This window comes from Cheilinus undulatus, linkage group 7, assembly GCF_018320785.1.
Source record: "Cheilinus undulatus linkage group 7, ASM1832078v1, whole genome shotgun sequence".
NCBI classification, from domain to species: Eukaryota; Metazoa; Chordata; class Actinopteri; order Labriformes; family Labridae; genus Cheilinus; species Cheilinus undulatus.
This window is the reverse complement of record NC_054871.1, coordinates 37,603,071-37,630,871: the sequence shown is the minus strand read 5'-3', so window position 1 is coordinate 37,630,871 and position 27,801 is coordinate 37,603,071. Positions and strand designations below refer to the sequence as shown.

The window sequence follows — 27,801 nt, the reverse complement described above, 5'->3', positions numbered from 1 at the left end:
AGCTGCTTACTGGGCGCCGAACATGTCTGGCCCAGCAGCATTTTTTTTTTCTTTTTTTTTTTTTTACATTTGTCCCAGTTGAATTTGTGATTGAATCGCCCTGATCTAGAGCCTTAGTACTAACTTTTCTCTACACCTACTGATTCCTAACTGGTGGTCTTCACTTCCTGTCCCCCATCTGACTTTTAAGCGTCATTGTAATCACATGACTACAAACAAGCTGCATCATTGCATGTGTTTGATTGCTAGGGACCAAAACTGCCTGTTAAAGACATACATGATCAAGTCAGTTTGATTTCCACTAATGCTTTTAAAATTGAACTATGTAATACTAACCTTGGATAAAGATGGTTTTTATTGGGGCTACTATGCAATACCTAAAGCAGTAGCTCTACAATCCAATGCTGTTTTTACAGTGCGGTTTTATCTTTACATACTTACTGTTTGTTCTCTTTGCACATTTTGTACAAATCTTCTCTTTTTGCTCTTTCGTACATAGCTTTCTTTGTACTTACTGTTTTGATTCTTATTCATATTTCTCATTTGATTTCTATTTATTTTCCTATACTTAAACTCAGTTGCAACTATGTGTGAGCAAATTTCCCCATGGTGATAGTTAAAATATTTCAGGTTTTATTTCTAAATGATTTACTCATAACCATTTATGTCTGTCTGGATGCTACTTATTTTCCTGCACCGGGTATTTGTTCAAAGTTTGGCAGGAGCTGTGTTTGTCAACGCTTTCAAGATGATGAGGAGCAGAATGAAGCTGGGCTACTTCCACCACACAGGTCTCTACGTTCAGAATAACAACCATGCATTCACTTCAGCTGCTCCTGAAAGGTAGGCTCTGATCTTCCTTGAACATCAGCTACGCCCCTCTCCTCCATATCACACAGCTTTTACTCTCCTGTCAACCACTGGTGATATATAAATGTATGTAATCAGCTGCATGTAATGAGGTGCAAAGATCAATAGTTTGAAAAAGCATCAGGACTGAGGGTCCTACAGTTCTCAATGGCTGTTTTCACTTTGAAGCTACATATTTTTTCTGAGGCAGAAATCTAGGTGTCTGAAAGCCACTATGACACAAAATTAGCATGCTATGTCAAGGATTAAAGGGCTTGTCTCAGCAGAATCAGGAAAATCACTCAAACACCAGCAGTCAGTTCAAAACACTGCTACCAGAGTCATTTTAAAGACAGAGACAGTAGATCACTTTACACCTTTTTTGTTGACTTTAAAATTCTTAATAAAATTCTTGGGTTACAAGTTGTTAAAAGGTTTAGGGCCAAAATACTGTACATGTAGCATTTTCTGATACACCTTAAACCAATGGTTTCCAGCCTGGGGTGTGTGCACCCATAGGGAGGATGCCAAAGATCTCAATTGAACTGTAACACTTATTCTTTTTTTTCCTTTTTTTCCTTTTTTAACTGGGTTAAACATCAAATTTATCCATCGGAGGTGGTTTGACAGGCATGTGTCTGTGCAGTGACCCCTCCTCCACTTCCACACCCTCTCTACTACACGTGTGTACACTGCATCACGTTCATTTTTGAGGCAAGCGCAGTTGAAGCATCAAAGCAACACAGGCACGTGGCAGCCGTGATGCCAGGCTATATGCTATGTACCCACATTTTCAACTCAGTGTGGAAATGCTTTGCAGAAAAAAATACAGTTATTCAGAAGAAAGAGGAAAAAACAAATTAAATGTTGAGCTTTTTAAATAGATATATTTGGACTGCTGTGACTGAGTCAAGGGTTCGGTGGTAAGAGGAGTGTTGTACTCATAAATATTTAACTGTATAAACTTGAAGTGTGCCTGAAAGAGCTGATGATTAAAGAACATAAACATTAATTTACATTGGATCATAATCAATCGGCATATCTGGTGACAAAAATAATCAGTCTTATCCACTACTCTGCCTTGTGCATGATTGCTGGAAAGCAATTAAGACTAGAATTAGAATTCTAACAGTACTTTATTTGTTTAATAGGCTACCGTACATTTTGGACCTCCTTAGATCTCTGTACAAGTGTCATGAACAGTCAGAAGAGATCAGATTATCTCCGTCAAAAGACGATAAATCACTGTATGCCCTCCGGCACTTATAATAAGCCTTGACAGCCTTTCTTGATTTTCCCCCGAGGTTTATATAGTATCTATCTATCTATCTATCTATCTATCTATCTATCTATCTATCTATCTATCTTAATAATTCGTTTGCTCTAGTTGGCCAGATATGCACGTTTCATAGATCACACGTAGAAATTGTTGAACATGATTTCTACACCCAACTCTGAACTGGTTTCAATGCAAGTTTGGTAAATAAGAGCCATTGTATGTTACAGTCATTTGTCACAATGATTGTGATGTCTTGTCTGATGCACTTTTAGGCCTTGCCAACATGGAGACAAAACCACTAAAAATGTTGTAGTATATATGCCAGGCATGTATGTGGCCCTGTAAAGCTGCCACAGAAATACACCAAAAACAGAGAAGCAGATTGTGAAGCAAGTGCATCCAAAATTTTTCTCTTACCCAAAACTTTCTCCTGGCTGTCCTTCTGGTTGCACTCCACAGTGGAGCTATGTACATGTGGCGTACGCTGCTCTCTATGACCACTTGTTGCTCAGGGGAGCAGAGGATTTTTCTGTAATAGCCACAATAAGATCAGTAATTTCTGCAGCACAAGCACTATTATATAATTTGCCATTGTTGTTGTTGGCAGGTGTAGCGCATGTGGGTTAAGGGGTCAATGACGTGATCGTTTCAGAATGGATGTTCGTTGTTTCATACATGGAGATGCAAGGGATGGCGTATACAGATTTGTTCACTCTGTGACCCGCTTTCAAAAAGCAGTGTTTTTGGGCTCCCAATCCATGGGGATGAAACACTGTTAAGAAAGAAAAAACTTTTGTGGATACTCCTAAAGTTGTCTCCGTGTGGACGGAGGTCTACCCTTGCAAAGCTGATGGACTGGCCATATTCGATGTTTGTCATCAGACAAATCCATCTTGCGAAGCTTCAATCTGGAATGTTGGCCCCTAGTCTGAGATGCATTGTACCAACTCATCAACGTCATGTGAGTAGAACAAGGCGGTAACTATGGGCAGGGTTTAGTTGTTCTGCAAGCCAGGAAACATTTAACCTTAAAAAGCTGTTGGATCGGCCAGACTCCATGTCTATCATCAGGCAAATCCATCTTGCAATCAGCGTCAGTTGAGGAGAACGAGGCGGTAGCTATGGGCAAGGTTTAGTTGTACTGTGAGGTGACAGCAACTTGTGTGTTACTTGTGGTTAGCTCTGTGGCAGGGCTGTTTCTTGCTGTTAGTGGACTATGCAAATGCATAGGGCCACACAAGCCACTAGGGGGCTCCAGAGCTGAGTGTTCATTCTCATCTGAGGAGAATTAAAATTGCCTGTCTTTATGGCTTATATGCTTAAAAATGAGTGTCAGAATAAAATAAGCTGCCATGATAAATTGAGGGTGTTGTTTTGCGGATGTTTAGCAAACTAGGGCCCCCCCAAACATATACTATGGGAGCTGGTGGAGCAGTTAGCTCAACTGGAGAATGGGTAAAGCGGCACTTTCATCAGAACTGGACCACATTTCTTTACTAAAACAAGTGCAGAGAGTCACACCATAAGCTCCTCTTGGTGAAGAAGATTTTTTCACTCTTCTCCCCACAGACTGCAGAGTTTAATCCACATCATAATCCACAGTTCCAACACTATGGTAGCGTACTCCTACATTACATGTTTTGTCGCTCTGATTGGCCTGTGATGAATGTGACAGAACGTTCGTCCAATCACCCTCAAAGCCCTGCCCTTCCCAAATGCCTTGATAGCTAGCTTTCCCAGCTGAATGTGAAATATCCATGCAATGCATATATGAAATGGTGTGTCACGTTAGCAAACAACGGATGCTGCTCAGATTTGGCTTTAGCAACAGTTCCATCAGAACTGGGCTACATTTCTTCATTAAAAGAAGAGAAAAAACATTCACAGACAGCTTTTCTTGGCAGAAAATATGTTTTTGCTCTTCTCCTGACCAGCTTTTTGGTAGCTATTGGCATAGTTGTGTTGCGAGCTGGTCCACTGAAAGTGAACAACAATAGCTGCCTGTGGGGAAGTGAATGCCCACTATGCCACATATCTTGATGCTCTGATTAGCTTTTAATGAAGGTGACTGACAGAACCGTCATCCAGACACCTTGAGAGAATTTTTAAAGGTTTTGCCCATCTCAAACAAAAACTCTGGGCTGTTTTCCAGATGAATGTGAAATATATCCCACATTATGAATACATATAAGAGTCTATCTGGCCTCTCAGATTATGAGGTATTATTTGTGTAACTCAAACTGTTTCCTCCCCTATCAACATTCCAATAAATATCCCTCAAAAATGATATCTGTTTTTAAACTCTGTTTCACCCACTTCTCACTCAGTCTGCAGAAACAGGCCTTTGAGTCAGGAGAAAAAAGAACTGGAACAAATAAATCAGATAAACAGAGCATGTGTGAACCCAGCAGCCCCAGATATTTAGACAAAGCCAGACAGTTCACTCTTCACAGCTCTGCGCCTCAGGTTCAACAAATACATTACAGAGTCTGTGATGAGTCTGTGTTAGGAAATGATAATACGGAGAGCGTTTGATGCGATATCTCAGTGGATCTTATTCTGGAAAACAAGCAATGAATTCTGCATATTTTTAAATGCATGAAGAAAGCAGAAGAGCATTAAATGCATGAGCAACATGTGCTAACCAACAGATCATCTGTATTCAGTTCTTGGGATTCTGCAGTCAGGCAACATTACCACCTGTGAACTTGCTTCTGCTTTTCACCACTTCAAAAATATTTAATTGAAACAGCCCGAAATTATTGGAACACTTTAGGTTTGTTTTCCTTTAATCTGCATAAACACTTAATTTCAATCCACAAAGAGATCACAGTTTCATATTTTCTGCCTGTTAATACTCATCGCTGTGCAGCTTTGCTTTGGTGCAACAGACAGTCGCATTACCCACCCCCAGTAACTGGTACAACTCAAATAAGACATTAAAATTCAAAGCACCGACATCAAACTGGTGTCATATCCATCAGTTCATCTGTAACAGTCTTCAAAAAATAGATAACGATTTAAACTGCAAAGACATTTGAAAAAGCTTTAAGCCATAACCAAAAGTGTTTGTCGATAGAAATACTAAGCCCTACCTGTGCTCAGTCAGTGAGAAACAATACTGTACAGAAGCAGTAAGGAGGTTATCCCCAATAGTTATCATTGTAAACAACTGCTCAAAAGGTCAAATATTCCTGCAGCCTATGCAGGACCCTCAACGTTGACAGACGTCACAGTGGCCATGAAACAACGCTGGAAAAGGCGGTCAGGGTCAGGGGGCTGGTTGTCACAGTCCAGCTTTGCCCTGAAGAAGTGTTTCCTGGGACGTTGAGGTTGAGCAGGTGTGCTGATGTGACTCGGCCCTGGTAAATGTGGACTCGAGGTAGAGCCTGAAAAACAGGAAATACATTTCAATAACTGGCATGTGAGTCAGGTTAGGGGTTAAAGCACATACAAGTACTATTCAGGGAGAGTGGCTGAACTGGTAAAGTGCAGAGAAGAGGAAGCATACAGTGCATATAAAAAGTACTCACCCCCTTGGATTTTTACCCTTTAAAAAAATCAATCATGGTCAATATATTAAGGTTTTTTTTTACAAAGTAAAACAACAATTTCTACAACATAGTTTCAATTAAATAAAAATATTTATTGTAAAGTAAATGACTGCATAAATATCAACCCCCTTCAAGTCAGTATTTAGTAGATGCATCTTTGGCTGCAGTCACAGCTCTGAGTCTGTGTGGATAGGTCCCAGTGAGGCTTGCACATCTGGACACTGCAATTTTACTACATTCTTCTTTGCAAAACTGCTCAAGCTCTGTCAGGTTGCAAGGGGATCAGGCGTGAACAGCCCTTTTCAGGTCCAGCCACAAATTCTCTATTGGATTGAGGTCTGGGGTTTGACTCAGCCACTCCAGAACATTCACCCTGTTGTCTTTAAACCATTTCTGTGTAGCTTTCGCCGTATGCCTCAGGTCATTGTCTTGCTAGTAAAAAATCTTCTCCCAAGCTGTAGTTTTCTGCAGATTGAGTAAGATTTTCCGCCAAGGTGTTCCTATAGTTTGCCGTATTCATTTTACCCTCTATCTTAGCAAGCCTTCCAGAGCCAGCTGCTGACAAGCATCCCCACAGCATGATGCTGCCACCACTGTGCTTCACAGTGTAGATGGTTTGTTGTTGAAGTGCAGACTTTGGTGTTTGGTGCTATGGTTGCCAGGAATACCAATTAATCAGTGACTGGACCTTCCAGACACAGGTGTCTTTATGCTATAATAACGTGACAAACAGTCACTACACTCAGGTGATCCTCATTTCACTAATTGTGAGACTGCTTACACTGGTTGGCTGGAGCTGTCTTGAATTGGGTCAGTCAGTTTAAATCTTTATGCAGTCACTTATCTCAAATAACATATTTTTGATATTTGTAAAAATCTGTTTTCACTATGACATGAAAGATTTTTTTTTGTTTTGTCAGAGAAGTGAAATTATTATGGTGTAAGATCAGTCTGTTGTAGGGCAGGTAGATGTTTTGACATGACAGGGTTTGCAAAGTTAAGCAGCCTGCATTAAAAGCCAATTTTTGAAAAACAATCATTCCATAGATACATGACTGTCTGCTAATTTCTCTTTTCATGACAACTCAAAATAGTAGGGGGTTTAAAATACCATCCAAAGCTGTTAAAATAAAGCATGCTGTATAATTAGTGCTGCCTAATTAAGGGCTGCTCTGATGTAACTGACAAGGGATTCTACTATCTGTCTGCTAGGTGTCACTTCAACTAATTCAGCTGCTGAATATATTTGTGTTTTCTCCAAATACATGGCTTGTAAGCTTTCTTTTTGTGTCTAATGATTAATATGTGTCAATCTGTGCAATAGTGACAGGATTATTTCCCCTCCCCCACTTTGCCCTCATCTCGTCTTTGCCAAGTCTTTTGTTTTAGTATGAGTCATAACTTCACTCTACAGAGAACTTTACACAGCTAGATGCAGAGGCAGACAACTCCTGGTAATTATCTCCACAAGACTTTCATTCTGTGGATAAACTTGGAAACTAATGAGCGAGGGGATGATCTTTCATTGCCACAGACTGTAGAGCTTTGATAACTTAAATATTTTTACATGCTGTTAGAAAAAGTCTAATAATTATCGTGTTAGTCAAGCCAAAACTGGATTTGTAAAATGCATGTCAACATGTAAGTCCGACTGAAATCACCCACAAATTCCATATACTCTTCCTGTGTTGGTGTCCTTACCTACGGCCAACCCTCGCACACTTTTTTTTTTTTTGCTTTTACCATTGCTGACTCCATGAGGAAGTTTCAAGGTTTACTTTGCATTCAGACCCCTTCTCTTTTTTACTTTTGTTATGTTGTAGCCTGATTGAATTTGAAAACAAAGTTTAGAAATTTTGCAGATTTACTTGAAAGGAAAAACTGAAATATCACATTGACATACACTACCGCTCAAATGTTTGGGATCATTTGGAATTTTCTTGTTTTCCATGGAAAAACTCATAAAATTTGTCTAAGTAGGAAATACAGCTGGAACATGAACTGGACTCGTTGACATTGTCAGAGTTAGAAATAATGTTTTTAATGAGAAATGTTCTTTAAACTTCACCTTCATAAAAAAAACACCCTTTGCAGCCATTACAGCCGTGCAGGCCTTAGGCATTCTAGCTGTCTATCATGGTAATCTGATGAGATTTTACCCCATGCTTCCTTGGAGGTGTGTTTTGGATCATTATCCTGTTGTAGGATGAAATTGGCCCCACGCAAGTGCTGTCTACAAGGGTATGGCATGGCATTGCAAAATCTTGAGATAGCGTTCCTTCCCCAAGGTCCCTTCCACTCTGTACAAATCTTCTATTCTACCACCTCCCAAGCCCCCCAGACTATCACGCTGCCTTCACCTCACTTGACTGATGGTTTTAAGCACTGTTCCTGCATTTTTTTCATTTGTTCTGCATCTAAAAAAATGTTCTTCCGTTTGATTTAAAGACCTCAAACTTGGACTCATCCGTGCACAACACCTTGTCATTTTGCTCCCTTATTAGTAAAGTGGTTTTTAGCTGTGCAGCATGATTAACTTGGATTAGAAGCCATACTAGGAGATTGATGCAGAGGACTGACAGTTGCTGACAACTGTTTATGAACTGCATGAAAATGTTTTTCTTTTGAGAACAAAGAAATGCACCAGTGATCCCAAACTTTTGAGCGATGTTGTAAGTAGTCAGACATTTTGCAAAAAAACCTTTGGTGCAGGTTCTTCCCTCCCTTGATTGTTGCTGAGATGTTTCTACACCTTAATTGGAGTCCAGCTATGGTAAATTAAAATGATTGGATATGATTTGAAAAGGCACTCACCGTTCTATGGAAGGCCTCAAAGCTCACAATTCATATCAGAGCAAAACCCCATCTCCACTCACGATCTCTGGAGCTCAGTCAGAGTGATCATGAGGTTCTTGGTCACCTCTCTTACTAAGGCCTTTTTCCCCAGATTATCCCACAGTTTGCATTGGCGACCAGCTCATGGAGAAGTCCAGGTTGTGGCAAACTTCTTCCATTTGAGAATTATGGAGGCCACTGTGATCTTGGTCTCCAGTGCAGCAGAATTTTTTGTAGCCTTCCCTAGATCTGTGCGCATTTTAATCATTTTAATTTAACACAGGTGGACTCCAGTCAAGGTATAGAAACATCTCAGAAAAGATCAAGAGAAATGTGAGGGACCTAGATTAAATGCTAAATGTAACTGCAAAAGGTGTGAATTCTTGTGTCACTGTGACATTTCATTTTTTTTTATTTTTAGTAAATTTGCAAAGAAAAACAACCAATTTCTTTTCACTTTATCATTATAGGGTAGTGAGTGTAGATTAATGAGTGAAAAAATGAACTTCAGTGAGTGCAGTAACAGGCTGCAACACAAATTGGAAAAAGTGAAGGTGGTCTTAATGCACTTAAAATAACACAATATTAAGAACAACATACAAGCATGGAGCCTGGGTCTGATGAAGTTGGCAGTGCTGTGTGGGCAGTGACGGCCATATGGTAGCGGACATAACGTAAGACAGGACTTCATTTTGATATGGTGGATGTGGAAAATTGAATGGAGGGGGGTTTGGCTCTAGAGTTCTATGTCCAACATCCTGGAGTTGCAATGGGACTAATAGTACTCCTCTAAAGGGAAGTTCCCAACTGATAACCCCTGAGGTGTCCTGGCTCTTGCTGCCCATGGGAGGGTATGGCTTTGTCATTACCTGGATCTTGTACTGAGCCTGGGTCTACTGAAGGTTGTAATTAAGGGCGACAAAAGGCCATGTGATTGGTTATTTAACTTATCCGTAGTGCAAAGCGGCATAATTGAGATTAGGGACCTTTTCACTGAGTGCTTATCCTTTCATTGAGGCACAAGTATCTTGTGTTTTTATCAAATTTGGACAAGCACAGGAGTCTGATCAACCGGCCTAATCAAGCATTGACCGTAGTTTGCCTTAACTACAAACAGGGCCGCCCCTGGCCAAAATGAGCCCCCCCACCCCCACCATCGCCCCAACATACTCATTTAACTATATTTATGCAAAATTATCTCAATACAATAATACAAAGTCTTTGCAATTTAGCCTGAGTTAGATACATATAAGACAAACCGTTCCTAGTTGTAACTGAGTCATCATCAAAGATAACATACCAAAAACTACCACAGACCTGTGTCTTCCAGCAACACTAACTTTTATCTAAAAAAAATCTCAAAAATTATCTTGCTTTTAATGACCACATACCTTATTGCAATAATAAAAATAATGTTGTTGATTTCCATCTGTCCCTTTTTTAAGGTAATAACTGTTGGTTAATTATTTTCATCATAACATTAATCCCATTTTATTAGCTATCTGTTTTACTTGGGTCTTCTCCTCAAAATAGACTAGCATAAACCAGAGGACCTTGCCCCCCCCCACCCACACACACACACACACACACACACCCACACACCCACATACACACCCCTGCACCCCCTCCCCTTCACTCACACACAGCAGTTCATCCGTTTTGCTTCCTTCTCCTCCTCACTGGTTTTCTTCTTCAGTGTTATAATCAGTAGCCTGTTTTTATTAAATCACCATAAAATATATGTTGTCTTTATTTATTTATACCCACAATCTCATTTTAAAAAAGCTGCTCTGTGTCACGAAGTTCAATAACGTCAATTAATTCCTGATCAGAAGCAGCGCGGGAACTTTATGAAGTTTTATCATAAATCCACAAACTAAAAGATGGTAGAAGTTAATGTTTGACAAGAGAGGTTGCAGAATAGTGGGTGACAGATGCGGTGAGAGTTTCTGTGCTGCAAATAGGAGCGAGAGAGAAAGAAGGAGAGCGAGAGCGAGAGGACACTGCACGCACTTAATCGATCACAGATGGCACCAATCTCCAAAAACAGATATCTTTAGGGTTAATTTACTAATGTGTGACGGCCAGGTAAAGTTTCTGTTTGGTCAATGCTGTATGTACATTACCTGGATCATACTTATCATGCAAACACTGGGCTGATGCTCAGAGAAAAGAGAGAAAGAAGAAAAAAATGTTCAAAGTGACACCTCCCACGGTGTTGCGGCCCTACGCGCTATGAGTAGTTTGCATATAGGCAGGGGAGGGCCTGACTACAAACATGAATGCACTGATTGCATGGGCCAACATCTTGCTGCTCTCTGAAGCTCAGAAGCTCAGTCATAGTCATATTTCTGTGCTTTTCCTCACCTTAAAAGGGAAAGAAACTCTGCTCTGCCTCCCTGGCTCCTGTCTGTTTCTCTGTATCTGTATTTCAACAGTGTAGGAATTGAATTTTTTCTCCCTGCTCCGCTGTCCCTGCTCATTATGCACACCTACTGAACCTGCCTTCCTACAGTCCATCAGCTCATCTGTACTTTTTCTCACCCACTCAGGGACAGACTGTTTGCTCATCTACAGTCATGGAGATGTGCTTCAGTCTTCTTTTGTGACGTGATGACTTCACTGGGCCTAACTATTCCCAAGAAGTACCAGTTGTCCTACTATTAGGGGCAGGATCATTAATCTTCTAATCTTCTTGTTGCATACAACATGTGGAATCGCTATCTGATTGAATACACCCTGCAATACTCTATAAATAAATTAGGCCTTAGCCATCATGCCTATCTCAGCTGTCATTGGATGAGAGCCAGGGTACATCCTGGACTGGTTGCCAGCCAATCGCAGGACTGACATGTACAGACAGACAACCAGGCACATTCACACTCACACCTACAACCAATTTAGAGTCAGCTTTAGATCAGCAGTGTACAAATCAAAGATGCTGAAGGCTACCTGTGAAGTACCTCTTGGAATGCTGCTGGTTTAAAATTTTATTTCAATGGCATCTGCAATGTTACTGATTTTCAAACTATGTAATATTTAAAGAACCTTCTTGTGATGTTGAAAATAAGCTGGAAAGTCTCAACGCTAGGTTTAATGTCCATTAACTGCCTCTTAAAAGAATATTCAGTATTTTTTGAAGTTAGGTTGTTGAAGGTCACTTGTATAACACACTAAGTTACACAAAACGGCTGCATCTGTCTGGTCTAGCTTCGTTGTTGGTACCTTCAGTGCACTCTCCTTTGAGGAGCATTGCAGACCGAAGTCTCATAACTAATGTAACAGCCATGACCAAGTACCTCATACAACCAACTTTAAAAATAGTTAAGTATATGATTAATACTAAGAAAACTACATTTACGGTTTTTGGAAATCAAAGGAAAAATGATTAAGAAATTACATGAAAACTTTAAAGTTGATATTAAAATATCAAATTCCTTGGGGTTGTGATTGACCATAAAATACCATGGAAACTACCAAAGGATCAATTTCAAAGAGCAATTCTGTATAAATCCATATACAGGTACATCTCAAAAAATTAGAATATGATGAAAAAGTTCAATATTTTTTGTGACTCATTACAATTAGAATGAAATATTTCAAGCTTTTATTTCTTGAAATGTTGATGATTATGGCTTACAGAAATGAAAACCCAAAATTCAGTGTCTCAGAAAGTTAGAATATTACATAAGATCAATTAAAAAAGGATGTTTTAAACAGAAATGTCAGGCTTCTGAAAAGTATGTTTATTTCTATGCTCTCAATACTTGGTTGGGCCTCCTTTTGCATGAATTACTGCATCAATGCAGCTTGGCATGGGTCGATCAGCCTGTGGCACTGCTCAGGTGTAACAGAAGCCCAGGTTGCTTTGATAGCGGCCTTCAGGCCATCTGTATTGTTGGGTCTGGTGTCTCTCATCTTCCTCTTGACAATATCCCATAGATTCTCTGTGGGGTTCAGGTCAGGCGAGTCTACTGTCCAGTCAAGCACACTAACACCATGGTCACTGAACCAGCTTTTTGTACCTTTAGCAGTGTGGGCAGGTGCCAAGTCCTGCTGGAAAATGAAATCATCATCTCCATAAAGCTTGTCAGCAGAAGGAAGCATAAAGTGCCCTAAAATCTCTGGTAGATGGCTGTGTTGATTGTGGACTTCAGAAAACACAGTGGACCAACACCAGCAGATGCCATGGCAGCCCAAATCATCACTGACTGTGGAAACTTCACCCTGGGCTTCAAGCAACGTGGATTCTGTGCCTCTCCACTCTTCCTCCAGACTCTGGGACCTTGATTTCCAAGTGACATGCACAATGTACTTTTATCTGAAAAGAGGACTTTGGACCACTGAGCAACAGTCCAGTTCTTTTTCTCCATCCCAGGTAAGATGCTTCTGACGTTATCTCTGGTTCAGGAGTGGCTTGACACGAGGAATGCCATATTTGTAGCCAATGTCTAGGGTTGGTCTGTGCATAGCGGCTCTTGATGCGCTGACTCCAGCCTCAGTCCACTCCCTGTGAAGCTCCCCCAAATGCTTGAATGGATTTTGCTTGCCAATCCTCTCAACTCTGTCATCCCTTATGCTTGCGCACCTTTTCCTACCACACTTTCTCCTTCCACTCAACTCTCTCTGAATATGCTTGGATACAGCACTCTGTGAACAACCAGCTTCTTTAGCAATGACCCTTTGTGGCTTACCCTCCTTGTGGAGGGTGTCAATGACTGTCTTCTGGACATCTGTAAAGTCTGCAGTCTTCCCCATGATTGTGTCGCCTACTGACCCAGACTGAGAGACCATTTAAAGGCTCAGGAAAACTTTGCAGGTGTTTTGAGTTAATTGGCTGATTAGGTTTGACACCATAACTTTCCAATATTGAACTTTTTTCACAATATTCTAATTTTCTGAGACACTGAATTTTGGGTTTTTATTTGACACTTTGCACTGGACTCTGAGATGTGAGGCTTGTATGTACCTGCACGGCTATGAAAACCCATTCCATGAAGCTCCTGCCGCACAGTTTTTGTGCTTACATGTATGCTATACATGTAAGGTGTGCAAGCCATTGCTGACAACGGGCTGATGAAGACCTGAGCTAGTCCCATTCTATTGGTTATTTCTATAAAACATGTTTTGCCGTGATCCAATGGCAGATGGGGCCCCGAAAGGAATAACCAGATAAAAGGATGACAGTTGAAGTTTATACAAATCCTACAGTGTGCCTTGGATTGTTTTTAAAGGACACTTGCAGTTTGTATTTTTTTGAAAGGATCCATTAAACAATGTTAATGTCATGACCCAGGTCTTGGTTTATTATGTTTCTGAGTTTTCCTGTGGTTTTCCTTTGTGAATTCTTTGATTTCTAGGTTGACTTTGTATTAGGTTTAGTTCTTAGATGTTATCTGTAGCCCTTGTGTTTCCTTTGTTCAGCTTTTGGTGTTTAGTTCAGTTCATTTCGTGTTTTATATAGTCTTTGTGTTTCTGTGTATTTTGGGCTTTTGTTATTTTCCATGTGTCTAGATTTTTATTGTATTAAGTAATTCCCTGTGTTCCATGTTTAGGTTTTCCCCTGTGTTTCATGTGTGGTACTCCATGTATTTCATGTCTAGTTTATTTCCCTGTTTCATGTTCAGTTTTTGCTCCTTGTGTTTTATGTTTAGTTAATTCCCTGTTTCATGTTTAGTTTCCCTGTGCTTCTTGTTTTGTTTCATGTTTTAGTTTTACTCCCTGTGTTTGAGTTTCCCTCCTTGGTTCTTTGTATCCTCCTGTGTTTTCAGTGTTTCTGTAGTTTAGCTTCTTGTGTCCAGTTTTCAGTCCTTGTGTGCTTCTTGTGTTAGGTTCCATGTTTCCTGTTTTATTTTGTAGTTGCCTTCCCTTGTGTGTGATTCCAGTTTTGCTTCCTGCCTGAGTTTCCCTCCACTTTGATTATCCTTCACCAGTTTCACCTGTGTCTGATTGTCCACACCTGTCTGCCATTGTTAATCACTCCCTGTGTATATAAGCTCTGTGTCTCCCTGTGTCTGTGTCGGTTCATTGTTGATGTCTTCCTCGTGTCAGTTACTCCTCGTGCTTCCCTCGTGCTCCTTTGGATTTGTTTAGTTGATTTTGATTCCTGGTTTTTTGTTCAAGTAAGTTCTTTTGTTTCATTAAATCCTTTTGTTTTATCTGCATTTGGGTCCTCCGTTTTGAGTTTTTCTTGAATCCTGTGACAGAATGAACCGACCTACAATGGAGATAAAGGGAAGGCAACTACAAAATAAAACAGGAAACATGGAACCTAACACAAGAAGCACACAAGGACTGAAAACTGAACACAAGAAGCTAAACTACAGAAACACTGAAAAAACGGGAGGATACAAAGAACCAAGGGAAATAAACTAGACATGAAATACATGGAGTACTACACATGAAACACAGGGGAAAACCTAAACATGGAACACAGGGAATTACTTAATACAATAAAAATCTAGACACATGGAAAATAACAAAAGCCCAAAATACACAGAAACACAAAGACTATATAAAACACGAAATGAACTGAACTAAACACTAAAAGCTGAACAAAGGAAACACAAGGGCTACAGATAACATCTAAGAACTAAACCTAATACAAAGTCAACCTAGAAATCAAAGAATTCACAAAGGAAAACCACAGGAAAACTCAGAAACATAATAAACCAAAACCTGGGTCATGACAGTTAAAGCTGCAATATGAAGAATTGTCTATTAGGATGACTACTTGTAATATACTGAATAGGATGATTTGGCAGTAACACCAGAGGAGCCATGTACCAGCTCCTGGTTGACAGGGCAGTCACTCAAGACTGTGAGTCCAGAAACACCAACCTGTGCGCTGCCTGGATTGACAAGAAAGCCTACATTGCACTCATTGATCCTGGAATGCTTGGAGCTATTCAACATCAACAAGACATTAAGAGCCAGTGAACATCATCCGGTGTGTATACATAGGAGATGCCCCCACAGTTCTGGCCTAATCCCCCTCAGTCAGATTATTACCCGTTGGTCTGTAGTTTACTGATACTTGGTACTTGGATAAATTAGATAAATATGGACATGGCTTTTTTCGATCCAACTGGCCCCTATCTTTGTCCCTTACTGTGTGCATTTTGAAAAATAAGCAAGAGCAGAGATGAACAAAAAATACCTGGTGCTCGCAGTGGCAGCCCGTTGTCCAGGCCTCTGGGTTTTGTGGTGATGAACAGATAGCAGAGGACGCAGAGAGTGATGATAAAAGCCAGAAGAACCAGAGCTGCAACAGACAGACCCACGAGAGCTCCGAGACTACAAAAGAGCAAACACAAAGACACAGCAGGACTATTCTTTAATTGCCCAAACAGCAGGAAGATATAAAATATGTGCAAAAAGGTGCTCACCCCAGTGTCAAGCAACTTTATCATGTTCTGAGTTTTAATACAAAGTTAATGGTGTGATGCAAATTTGAGCTATGCAACATGAATTAAGCAACCCTGATACACAATTCTGAGTCATTTGCAATTGGTGTAAAAAATTGTATTTTTAAAGGGGCAGAGGAGTTCACACAAACACAGTTCCTGAAAAGAATATGATTATAAAGTAGGGTGTTTACACAATGAGAAATTGTATAAAATCAAATACAAATGTCTGCTTAAAATGTATGTTGGGGTGCAGTGCCATCTGCTGCTGTTGGTCCACTGTGCTTTATCAAGTCCAGAGTTAACGTTGTCAGACATCTACCAGATATTAGAGGACTTCATGCTTCCATCTGCTGAGAAGATTTATGTAAATATTGGTTTCCTCTTCTACCAGCAATTGGCACCTGCCCACAGTGAAGCCAATCTACCAGAAACTGGTTTTCTGACCATGTTATTACCTTGCTTACCGTACCTGAACCCCATAGCCTTTGTTCATACAGTTAAAAGTGACCTGAATCTGAATGTTTTGCTCATATGTGACTCATATTTGATATTTTTCTGATGGAGTGAACAGCACAAGTCATACTAAATCTGACCTTTTCAAATCAGATTCGGGCCACTTTGGCTGCATTCATACTGCAGTTAAAAGTGACCTGAATCTGATCTTTTTGCACTCATATGACCCGTATCTGATATTTTTCTGACAGTGTGAACAGTGCAAGTCACATTGAATCTGACCTTTTGGAATCAGATTTAGGCCACATTGGTTACGTTCACACTGCAGGCCTTAATGCTCAATTCTGATCTTTACTCAGATCTGATTTTTTTGTTTGCCTGTTCACACTGCAGTCAACTTCCAAAAGATCAGGTACGTATCTGATTTAGAACCCCATTTGAAATGGGTCTGATTCTGATTCAGAAAGACCAGATTCAATGCGACTTGCGATGTTCACATCTAATACGTGTCAACAGCCAAAAAAAAAAAAAAAAAAAATCACATCTGAAAAAAAACAAAACAAAAAAAACAAAAAAACAAAAACTGAATCAAGCATTAAAGCCTGCAGTGTGAAGAAGAGAGACACTAGATCAAACATTACAGATGAGCTGAAGCCTGCTATCAGAGCAACCTGGGCTTCAGAACACCCCAACAGTGCCACAGACTGACTGGCTTCATACCATTTTGGATTGATGCAGTGTTTTATGCAAAAGGAGCTCTAAGTGCTGCGTGCAAAATGGAGCATAATTTTTGTATTATGAACCCTTTTTTGGACTGATGTTTTGAGGTATTCTAATATTCTGTGATAGTGAATTTTTGTGACCTCTAAAGCCGGGTGTACACTGTTACTGTGCGATTTTCCTCAGACTCAGCCACGAATTTTGACTCGCACGACTCACTTTGAAGTCAGGCCAACTTTCAGTCGGATTGGGCATTGTTTGTCGGGCTGTGTACAGGGGGGTATGACGGCCGACCACGGCCCGACACCGACCAGACCACCTGCTCCTGACTGGTCGGAAGGATTTCTGGCATGTTTAATATTTTGGTTGTTCAACTCCAGACACTTTACCGTGAGAGCAGAAACGCAAGCAGAATAAACAACTTGGGGGATTTTTTTTCCTTTGTAAACTGTCAGAAAATGCCCTAAATTACCATGACGACAGTTAGAGTGACTTTCTGATGCAACCCCGCTTTGATAAAGGAAATAAATGAGCAGGAAATATTCCTATCTGCGGAGCTAACACGGATGGTGATGCTGTTTGTGTGTGTGAGATCGAGGGAGAGAGAAAAAAGCGGGAGAGATAGAGGGGGGAGAGAGAGAGAGAATATGACGCTTCACTGTCAGTGTGAGACTTTTTAAAAAGGAAACTCTTCAGGTTTCTGTCAGAATCCGTCACAGAAAAAGAAAAAAGCTCAAAAGCTGCAGAAATTGATAATGCAGGAAGTTCTTGTTGAAGTAATAACAGTCTGTCTTACCTCACAGTAGTTTTCTTTCAGTAGCGGAAAAAATGACTCACACATTTAATTCACACAAGAATGGTACATACTGTTTTGGTGCTGTCTTCCAAACTGTATGGATATTCAAGTTAAAGCAAAATGTATGCTTTCACAGTACAAAGAATTCCCCGAGGCAGAAAAATAGAGAAAAGAAAAAAGTACCATCCTTTCATTTTGTAGTTCTGTGAAACAAAGAAAGGAAGACCTTAGTAACAAGTTTTAATGGCATTTAAAATAAAATCTTTCCAAGAAAGAAGGGAAGTTTATTTCGAGATGTGTTATAATGTTGTCATTAATGCAACAAAAAAGGCAGAGCTGTGCTGGCACAGTGATGCAGTGAGCCACTTAGACAGAAGCATGGAGAGTCTCAGGTACAGTGCCTATAAAAAAGTATTCACCCCCTTGTGTATTTTATCCGTTTGACTGATTTTACAGATCAGTTGTGTTTAATGTAATTTGGCTTTTCTTGACCAACACAATAATAAAAAAAACCCTCTTTCATGGGGGGATGCTTGTCAGCAGCCAACCCTGGAGAGCTTGTAAAGGCAGAGGATAAAATAAGTGCAGCAAAATACGGGAAATTCTGGAGGGCAATCTTATTTTGTCTGTAAGAGAACTACTGCAGCATGACAATGACCCAAAGCATACAGTGAAAGCTACACAGAAATGGTTTAAAGACAACAAGGGGAATTGTCAGGAGTAGCCAGAGTCAAAGCCCAGGGCAACTTTGCACAGAAACATGGAGTAAAATTGCAGCGTCCAGATGTGCAAGCCTGATTGAGACCTATCCAAGGCTTGCTGTTGTCTGCATGTTTTTAGTATTCACTAGTATGGGGGTTACCTTTTATCATGCTAGAACAAGTCTTTTTTCACCTTCACTTTTTCAGCAAAAATAAAAGTCAGGGTTTTATCTGTATATGTTTGATTCCAGCCTTTTTGTTAATTTAATGGGAACTTTGGTATCTTGAGAAAACCTCCTGTTTGTTGCCCCCCAATAATGCAGTAAAGTATTCATCCCTGCATATTGGTTGGTTTTAATTGCATGCAGGTCTACTTATCAAAAAAAGACCTAGTTAGATATTCCTTATGTTTAACTAAGTCTTGAGGATGGCATCATCTGCTTGTCTACTCTCCTCCACTGAAGCAAAACAGAAAAAATGAAAAAAAAAAGACCCCTCATATGGATAGTAAGATGAGCTTTTTTACAAAAAAATAAAGAACAGAAATGTTTTCCAAAGGAACATGTCATTACTCTGAATTATCTGGGCTATCAGATGTTTTTCCTCTTCTGCTCCTGATTTATTTCTTTCGCTGCTGGGCTCTTTGGAAGGACTACAACCAGAAAACACATTCTGAATAGAAGAGAAACAGCAATGCTGCTAAATTAATTCTTTGCATGCCTATTGGCTGATTATTTCATTTCTCATCAGCTGGAAAAACAATGAAGGATAGGATGAATCCGAAGTAAAACCACTGCAAGGAAGATTGGCTTTCTCTTCCAGCTGACACAAAAAGGGAGTTTAAGAGCCAATTTGTGTGAAAATGTCCTTTTTAAAAAATTCCATTGATTGTAGTAAGCCTCAGCTCTGGGCAGAATATCTAAATGGTGTTTTGTGTTTTTATGTTTTATCATATTTACACCTGCTCTGTGCCTGCAGCACAGTGAAGCCCTTTAATAAAAGCTCTTCAGTAGTTTGGTTGAATTTCTTATTACAGATAATGACACATAATTACATAAAATAGTCTGAGCTGGCTAATTTTAATGCATTTGAACTTCCTAACAGATGCTGGGCATGAGCTGCATTTTAATACATGATAAAAACAGATTAAAACCTCACTACAAACAAGGATCAACTTTCCTAGGATTTAAAAGCTAAAACAATGCACTCCATCCAGCAGTCCATTCACTTGTCTATTGTACTTAAACAGAAATGTTATGCACAGTACATTCAGCTGCCAGGGGACTCAATCCAAACGGTAACAAAAGATGATGCTGAGGGTAGCCAGGAGTGATTAGTCCCCCTCCTCAATCCAAACAAACTAACAGCATATAAGCTCCTAGTACCAGTGAATGAACCTTGTGAGTCACCACACTGGGCTATATCCATCCATTTTCTTCTGCTCACCCTGACTGGGTTGTGGTGGTAGCAGACTGAGCAAGTCAGCCCAGACATCCCTCTCCCCAGCAGTAATGGGCGGTAACACCCTGAGGTCATGAAAAATAGCCATGGTATTGCTATAATTACCATTATTAGGACGGTGCTGCATAATGAGCGCCCATTCATATTGGGAGTACAGTCCTGATCAAAATTTTAAAATCAGTTGAAAAATTGCAAGAATTTGCATTTTGCACTGTTGGATCATAATTTCCTTATTTCTTATTTACAATGAAGGACATAAAAATGATCATTCCCTTCAATACAATACAGTACAGTACAGTTCATATCATATTTGCAAGATGAGTAAAATTAATCACAGTAAGTTATGTTTTTTAAAACCTTCAGACCTTGTGTTAAACATGTTCAGTTTTTAGTCATTACTTCAGGTGTTTTTATGAGTCTGAAGTCACATAAAGGTGAGTCGGGAGGCAAAGCTTTCTATTAACAGGTCAATCTGCGTTCCAACCCTCACCTATGGTCATGGGCTTTGAGTAATAACAAAGAATGAGGACATGGGTTCAACTGGTCAAAATGAGCGTCCTTTGGTGGGTGTCTGGGCTTATTCTTAGTGATAGGGTGAGGAACATGAAAGTCTTACTACGGTGTCTAACCCTGGCCTTACACCAGAAGACTTTGCAAAAACTTTCGAAAGACTCTAAAAAGACTGGCATCTGAGACCCTCTCACATCTTAAGACAATTTGTCGGCAAGCCGTTGAGTTTTTAGTCCGAGACTTAGATTTTGCAAAGACTGGTGGTCACTAACTACAAGACTAGAGTACGATTCCTCTTGAGATTATTTCCCATTGTGCATCTGGTGAAAATTCACACCAACAACTTTTGAGCAGAGAACAAGATGTAGAAGGAGATGGAGATCCCATTTGAGCTGAGTTAATATCTCTAATAATAATGTTTTTAAATTATTTATATTGAGTAGAAACAGAAGGAAAGTTAAACACCCAAGCAACTGAAACAACTGAAGAACTATCCCCGAAACACTTCAAAATTTAAGTACTGTATGATAATGCGAGCCGTCTCTCCACAGGAACAAACTGATCAGGCTTTTACTTTGAAAATCCCAGGGGCAGGTTACCCTACCTGTCATGTCAGCCTGGAATGAACTGACTGACAAGGCACACAAACACCAAAGTTGTAGAGCTCTGACTGCAGCTCTGAACAGAAAAGTTTATCAATCTTTTGAGTTCTAAACGGACATTCAGCAGCTCTGGAATGATCTATGCTCACAATCGCGTCACTGAGAAAAACAATTTGCATACGAACAGACTTAAGATTTAAGACAATATCAGACATGTTTTATATTATCGTAATGCCAAGACTGAAGAAAGACCACCTTAAAACAGCTAAAATCGAGTCTTATGACCACCTAACACCTAACAACTGAGAAAACGGTAGCAAGCTGCAACTTCAGCAAGACTCCCATGATTTTACTCCAACTTTGGAATTTTGTGTATGACTTTGAAATCAGGGGAAAAGTTGTTAGGTTGTAAGGCCACCTTGACGGGAGGGGACCCAGGGGCAGACAAATGGGGATTTTCTACTATGACTTTTGGCTGTGCCAAAGTGTGCAGAGCTGTGCCGAGAATGGTCCTGCTCTAGAGCAGGGCCATAGTGCCCTGTCTCTGCTCTGACTGTCTGTAACTCTGGTGGTCTCATCTCAGCATTCACTGTGTGGCTGAAACATTATTTATGACACAAGACCAACACTCTATACTGTGGTCTGATTGTTGCACACAGCCTTAGTTCTCAAACTGATGAGTGAAATCAATACAGACCAGGCACAGCGCCAGGATTACAACTTTGTCTATGCCTACTAAAAAAAGTATATCTATTTCCTCTTCTTAAAAACAAATAGATTCTAGACTTTTTGAAAATAAAATGCTAAAGATCTTTGAAATATTTAGCCCATGATAGAGACAGTTCTTACTGTCCAATCCAGAAATATAATTGTGTTCATTTTCTGCTATAAGACTCATAAATCAATCATCAGAAGACTTTTATTTTACTCCTTTGTAGGAAAATTCTCTTTTTGATCAAAAGCTTGAATTATTGTTTGTTTATTGATCACATAAAGAGAGATATTTCTCTATGTAGAATAAATCACCTCTTGTCCCATTACACAATGTGTTGTTCCACAACAGAAACATAACACCATATCCTGTCACTACATTCTTGTACTTAACATTTTACATCTGTGTAATATCAAAGTCAGGTGTGTTAATATCATTGGATTATGGAGCTACAGAATCCTAGAACACAAAGCACATGAGCACACAGCGGAAGCCTCACATTGCCAGCTCGTTTCACCCATTCAACCTCTGTTACAACTGCCAATGGTGAGGGCAGAACAACCATTTCACACTGTTACATTGCACTTGTGGCTTGATAGTAGGGTTATCTAGCATTGGGTCCATCATCTATGCCAGTGCAAACAATTTCAAGTATAAAATGGTGCCACATATGCTGCCCATGACCACAAGTTTTTAACAACTTTTCTCTTCCCTTGGGTCATTACCCTGCATTTAAAGTAAGTGAAGTAAAGTAAGAAATGGTATCCTGGGCTAAGAGGCCAACTAAAACCTGTAGCTATAACGGCAAACTCAGCACGAGATAAGACAGTAATAAAAAAGAGCTGTAGAAAACACACTCTGTAGACTTTTCTGCATTCAGTGGAAAACACTGCACAGGACAATCCACGCCTTTTTCTCCATGGCAGGCCCCCACCCCCCCAAGGGAAAAATGGTATGTTCCTTACTTGTACGCAAATGAGAGAGTTTTTTTATTCTTTCTTAAACTGTATGTTTGCTTTGTGCCTTTGCTGGACAATAATAAAGCCTAGACATTTGCAAGAATAATTTATTTTGCCATTTGAAGATGATTTGTCTTTCTTCTACCTCACTAAGTAACAAAAACAAAGAACGGTGTCACTTGAAACTAAGGGGTGAATCAGAGAATCAATGTTTTTAAGAGGCTTCTTACTATTGCTGGGCCGTTAACGGCGTTAGCCTGCTACATTAACGCAAGACTTTTATCGTGCAATAAGAAAATTATTGCATGTTAATCTATTCACTAAAGGGGCTTACAGACACACTTACAGCACATGTAGTAGGCTACCAACACGTCTCCAGTCATTTCCAATGGGAGGAGGGGAGAGGTTTGGGTCTGCTGTGAGCAGGCTTAAGCCTGATTTATACTTCTGCGTTGCGTCCACGGTGTAGGTACGCCGTGGATGCGACGCCGTCGTTGACCATTCGAAGTTCTGCGTTGAGGGAACACATCGCTCTGCAATTCACTAAGACAAGCTACAAGCTAAGACAAGTTGGAGAGATTGAGAACAACTTTTTAATTCCGTCTCTGTTATGACCTGTGAGTAGGCTAGGGTGTTAAAGTGAGGTTCAGAGAGAGAGAGAGAGAGAGAGAGAGAGAGAGAGAGAGAGAGAGAGGAGGGTCAAGCAGTGGTGAGCTAGCAAGAGAGAACAGGCGCTGATCTGAATCATCATTCACCCATCTATCTGTTATATTTCCATGGTTGAAATCCACATGATAAATGAGCAAACTTTGGTGTTTAAAGTGAGGGTTCAGCGGTGAGCAAGCGAGGTGTTCTCAAGCAGTCTGTGGTGAATTTTCCTTAATATTTAGATAGGTCAAGCATTTTTTGAATGTCTTCAGCAAAATTCAAATCTAGCATTTTAATCTAGATTAATCTAGATTAACTACAGGATTGCAGTGAGATTAATCTAGATTAAAAAAATTAATCAATACCCAGCATTACTTCTTACACAGACACCTTCACAGATCCACAAGTAAATGCCTCCGATAGATTTTCTGTTCAGCATGCTTAGCTGAAGAACTGTCTGTGAGGTACTGAACAATTACAATTGCACGCCTCACAAAGCTCTAATTTTGCCTGTTACAAGGCTGGTAGATTAGCTCCTACTGTCAATCCACAGAGCGATTGCTGGCTCGATGTCAAAAGGAGCATGACACCAGTCCTGTGTTTCACATCTTTACTCCTGTAGTTTCAGCCCAGATTCACAGGTCTCTCTTTTATGCTCCTTTCCCATTCAAGAATAGAATAAATGTGAATTGTGTTCTTTAAATAGTCTGACGCACAAAATGCCATGCAATAACGTATAACCGCGTTGCTCTAACAGTTTTATAGCTGACCGATAAAACGGTGCATTCAGAAAGTATTCAGACCCCTTTCATTTCTTCAATTCTGTTATGTTGCAACCTGATGCTACAGTTGATTAGACTCATTTTCCCTCATTAATCTACACGCAGTACCCCATAATGACAGTATTCAGACCCTTTGCAACAACACCACATCCACACAGGATCCTGGATCTTAGCCAGAGTGGCCAATGAATCTTGGTCACACTCTCTTACTTGGGACCTCATGGCTTGTTTTTGCTCTGATCTGTTTTGTCCCTCTCCCCTTCCTGCTTTTTCACCACCCCTACCCCTCCTTCTAGTTCAACCCCAGCATGGCTTCGGCAGAGGGCTGTCAACATGAATCTGGTCTGCTCAACATTAATGCCCTTTAGAGAGAAGGTTTTTGCTACTGCTGCAACAGGGATGAATACTGTTGGTGCTGTGCTCATGGTGATTAACACTGGTATATTATTATAGGCCACAACAGAGAGTTTGGTTAGGAATTGGTGCCATACAAACAAAGACTGAGTGGCACATGATCAAGGTTAAGTTCTAGGGAGGCACCAATTTTTGTTTGGTACCAATACTGATATTTTTTCCCCCCATTACTTTTCTGTGGTGTAAAACTTAACATTTTCTCTCATGTTTGACCTCAAAAACCAGACTTTTTCGGATGAGTCTCAACCTCTGCCCAATAATAAAACTTTTCTCTGGATCAGCCACAACGTGTGCTAAACTTCATCATTCTGTCCATTTGACACATCAGATGAACATCTGCAACTGACACGGATTCATACCTATATTATTTGCCAGTGGCCGATGTAAGTCAAAAAGGCTGATACTGGCCCATACTAATGGTAAACCTATGTGTTTGTGCATTAGTACACCGCGTTCCACATTATTATGCAAAATATTAATGCAAATGAACAAACTTCATAATGATAACCATTATTAAAACAAACAAACAAAAAAACCCTGAAAATGCACTGTTCCACATTATTATGCAAAACAGAGTTTTAAAACATTTTATAGGTTGTAAAGAACTGAAAATGGTAATTTGTTGAATTTGCAGCATTAGAAGGTCACTTTGAACTTGTGAGTCTTCATGTATTTCTGGGCCCTCTGCAACCGTTTCTGCTCATGAGCATTGGATAGGGCGGCCGAATAGTAGGTTTATACATGACTGCAAGCCTCTGGAGGGTCCTACACCTTGAGGTTGGTGGGACTCCAGAGGCACCAGCAGCTTTAAATACCTGTTTGCTGCTTTGTAATTGCATTTTAGCAGCTGCTCTCTTAATGCGATGAAATTGTCCATCAGAAACCTTCCTCATTATGCCTTTATCCCATCTGTGCTCTGAATCAGCCACAAATTTCTTCACAGTACAATGATCACGCTTAATTTTTCATGAAATATCGAATGTTTTCATTCCTTCTCCAAGGCATTACACTATTTGACACTTTTCGGCAGTAGAGAGGTCCTTTTTCTTTCCCATATTGCTGAAACCTATGGCCTGCTTAATAATGTGGAACAGTGCATTTTGAGGTTTTCATAAAAAAAAAAAAAAGGTTATCATTATGAAGTTTGTTCAAAAACATTTGAATTATGCTCTAACGGCTGATGACTTGAAACATTTTCTGTCATTTGCATTAATATTTAGGAAAATAAGAGAAAGATGTAATTTGCATAATAATGTGGAACGCAGTGTATTAAGTGCAAATATCTTCTAGTAAAAGGTGGCACACTGTGAGCACTGTAAACTGTAATTAGTCCCAAGTGATTCAATGTACCGATAAAGTCTGGTTTTCCATTAACACCAATTTTATATCGTTTCTGTTTATGGTGCTTGAGTACAGCCCTCAATTCCAAAATAATTGGGACATTGTGTAAAATGTGAATAAAGAAGGAATTCAGTGATGTGCAAATCTTTGGAAACACATTGATGACATGCACATTTTAAATCAATCACACATTATAAATATGTTGCCTGCAACATGTTCCAAAATAATTTGGACAGGGGTAAGGAAAGACTGGGACTGTTGTTAAATGCTCACAAAACATCTGGAACACTCCACAGGTCAGAAGGTTCATTAGTACCACGATTGGGTAGGAAAACCATTCTCCTGAAAGACTGAGTCATTCACTATCAACAATGAAAATGGACTAGAAATATCCCTTTAACTTCTATTGACCTATTAACCTTATAAAGAATGAGAGGACTTTGATATCCAGACATCTTTTTCAATGACTTTCCTGTTTATTACAACAAGAAAATGCCAAGCCACATTCTGCATGAGATACAAAGCCATGGCTTTACAGTGAAAGAGTGTCTGTGGTGAACTTGCTGCATGCATTCCAGACCTGTCTCCCATTGTAAAAATATGGTGAATTGTGAGGAGCAAAAAAAAGACAAAGGAGACCTTGCACTGTCGAACAGCTTAAGATGTACATCCAGCAACATCTAGAGAGAATTCCACTGTCAGTACTTCAGCAATGTCTTCAGTCTCCAGAGGCTTACAGATGGAAGAAAAGGTATGGTAACCATGCTCCTATCCCAACTTTTTTGGAATATTTTGTAGGCAACAAATTCAGAGTGTATGTATATGACCAAAAAGTTGATTTTTTTACATTAAATATCTTGTCTTTGTGCTGTATCTACTTAAATATAGATTTAGAGGGTTTTACAAACCTCTGTATTCTGTTTTATTCACATTTTACACAATGTCCCAACTTTTTTGGACCTGGGGGTTTTGTTTAAAGAACTACATGGCCCAATGATGCAGAAATTAGTTATCAAATTTTATAATGTGTTTTAGTGTGAGTGGAAGATCTCTAGCATTTCTTTCACCATGACACTTCAGCTGTCACAACATATTTTTTACTTCTGTGTCCCTTCAACTTGTATGCATTTCTATGATCTTAATCAGTTCTTCTCATTAGTCCATTCATCTATGTCCATCACACAGCCTGTCCCTCAGCCTGTAATCTGTGACAGCTAATTAAGTTAATTAGAGCTCAGGCTGCTACATGTCAACAGGTTGGCTCTCTAATAAGGAACTCCCGTACCAACAGAATGTTAGAACATTTATTTTTATTGACTCCCAAGAATTCATTAGCGCAAATGTCTTGAATTTAATCAGTCTGAGTGGAATGACTCGACAGCATGCCCGTAAGGATGCACTACCCTTCAGCTGCGTAAATATATGAACAGGTGCATTTACCTACCGCTGTCAATCTCTAATAATCCGCCTCCTGATAAAAAACCAATAATAATCTGTTCAGCAGCGGTTCCTCTTACCTTAACCACCACATGTATCCATACTCGTAGGGAAAAAAGCTGTTGGGGTCATCACAACAGTACTTGAAGTCACTGAAGCCGCAGCAGAAGAGTGCCGTGCTGTCACTGTCCGCTTTCGGACATGTGAACCCCTCCACCAGCACGTTTTCTTTACTGTAGTAACTTTCACAGTCCGAGCTCATATCAGACGCGGAGCTGGGACACATCCGGAGGCGGTGTGACGCGCATTAAATCCTCCAAACACTGCTGCTACTTCTCA

The 27,801-nt window shown here is 40.0% G+C and overlaps 1 protein-coding gene across 1 annotated transcript; it reads right to left on the bottom strand.

Moving 5' to 3' along the window:
• Positions 1 to 74: 74 nt before the first annotated feature.
• On the bottom strand, positions 75 to 27,801 carry LOC121511898 (protein shisa-like-2A). The gene is made up of 3 exons (XM_041790753.1): positions 27,543 to 27,801; positions 15,677 to 15,813; positions 75 to 5,517 (listed from the first exon to the last, which is right to left on the bottom strand). The coding sequence occupies exons 1-3, from the start codon at positions 27,746 to 27,748 to the stop codon at positions 5,330 to 5,332; spliced, it is 531 nt and encodes a 176-aa protein (XP_041646687.1). The 5' UTR covers positions 27,749 to 27,801; the 3' UTR covers positions 75 to 5,329.

What these genes read in the sequence shown, in the direction of transcription:
- LOC121511898 (XM_041790753.1), bottom strand. Translation starts at nt 27,748, where the DNA reads ATGTGTCCCAGCTCCGCGTCTGATATGAGCTCGGACTGTGAAAGTTAC. An exon ending in GGATACATGTGGTGGTTAAG is followed by an intron (nt 15,814 to 27,542) that starts GTAAGAGGAACC and finishes GCTCTTTTGTAG; the next exon opens with TCTCGGAGCTCTCGTGGGTC. An exon ending in GCTGCCACTGCGAGCACCAG is followed by an intron (nt 5,518 to 15,676) that starts GTATTTTTTGTT and finishes CCTGTTTTTCAG; the next exon opens with GCTCTACCTCGAGTCCACAT.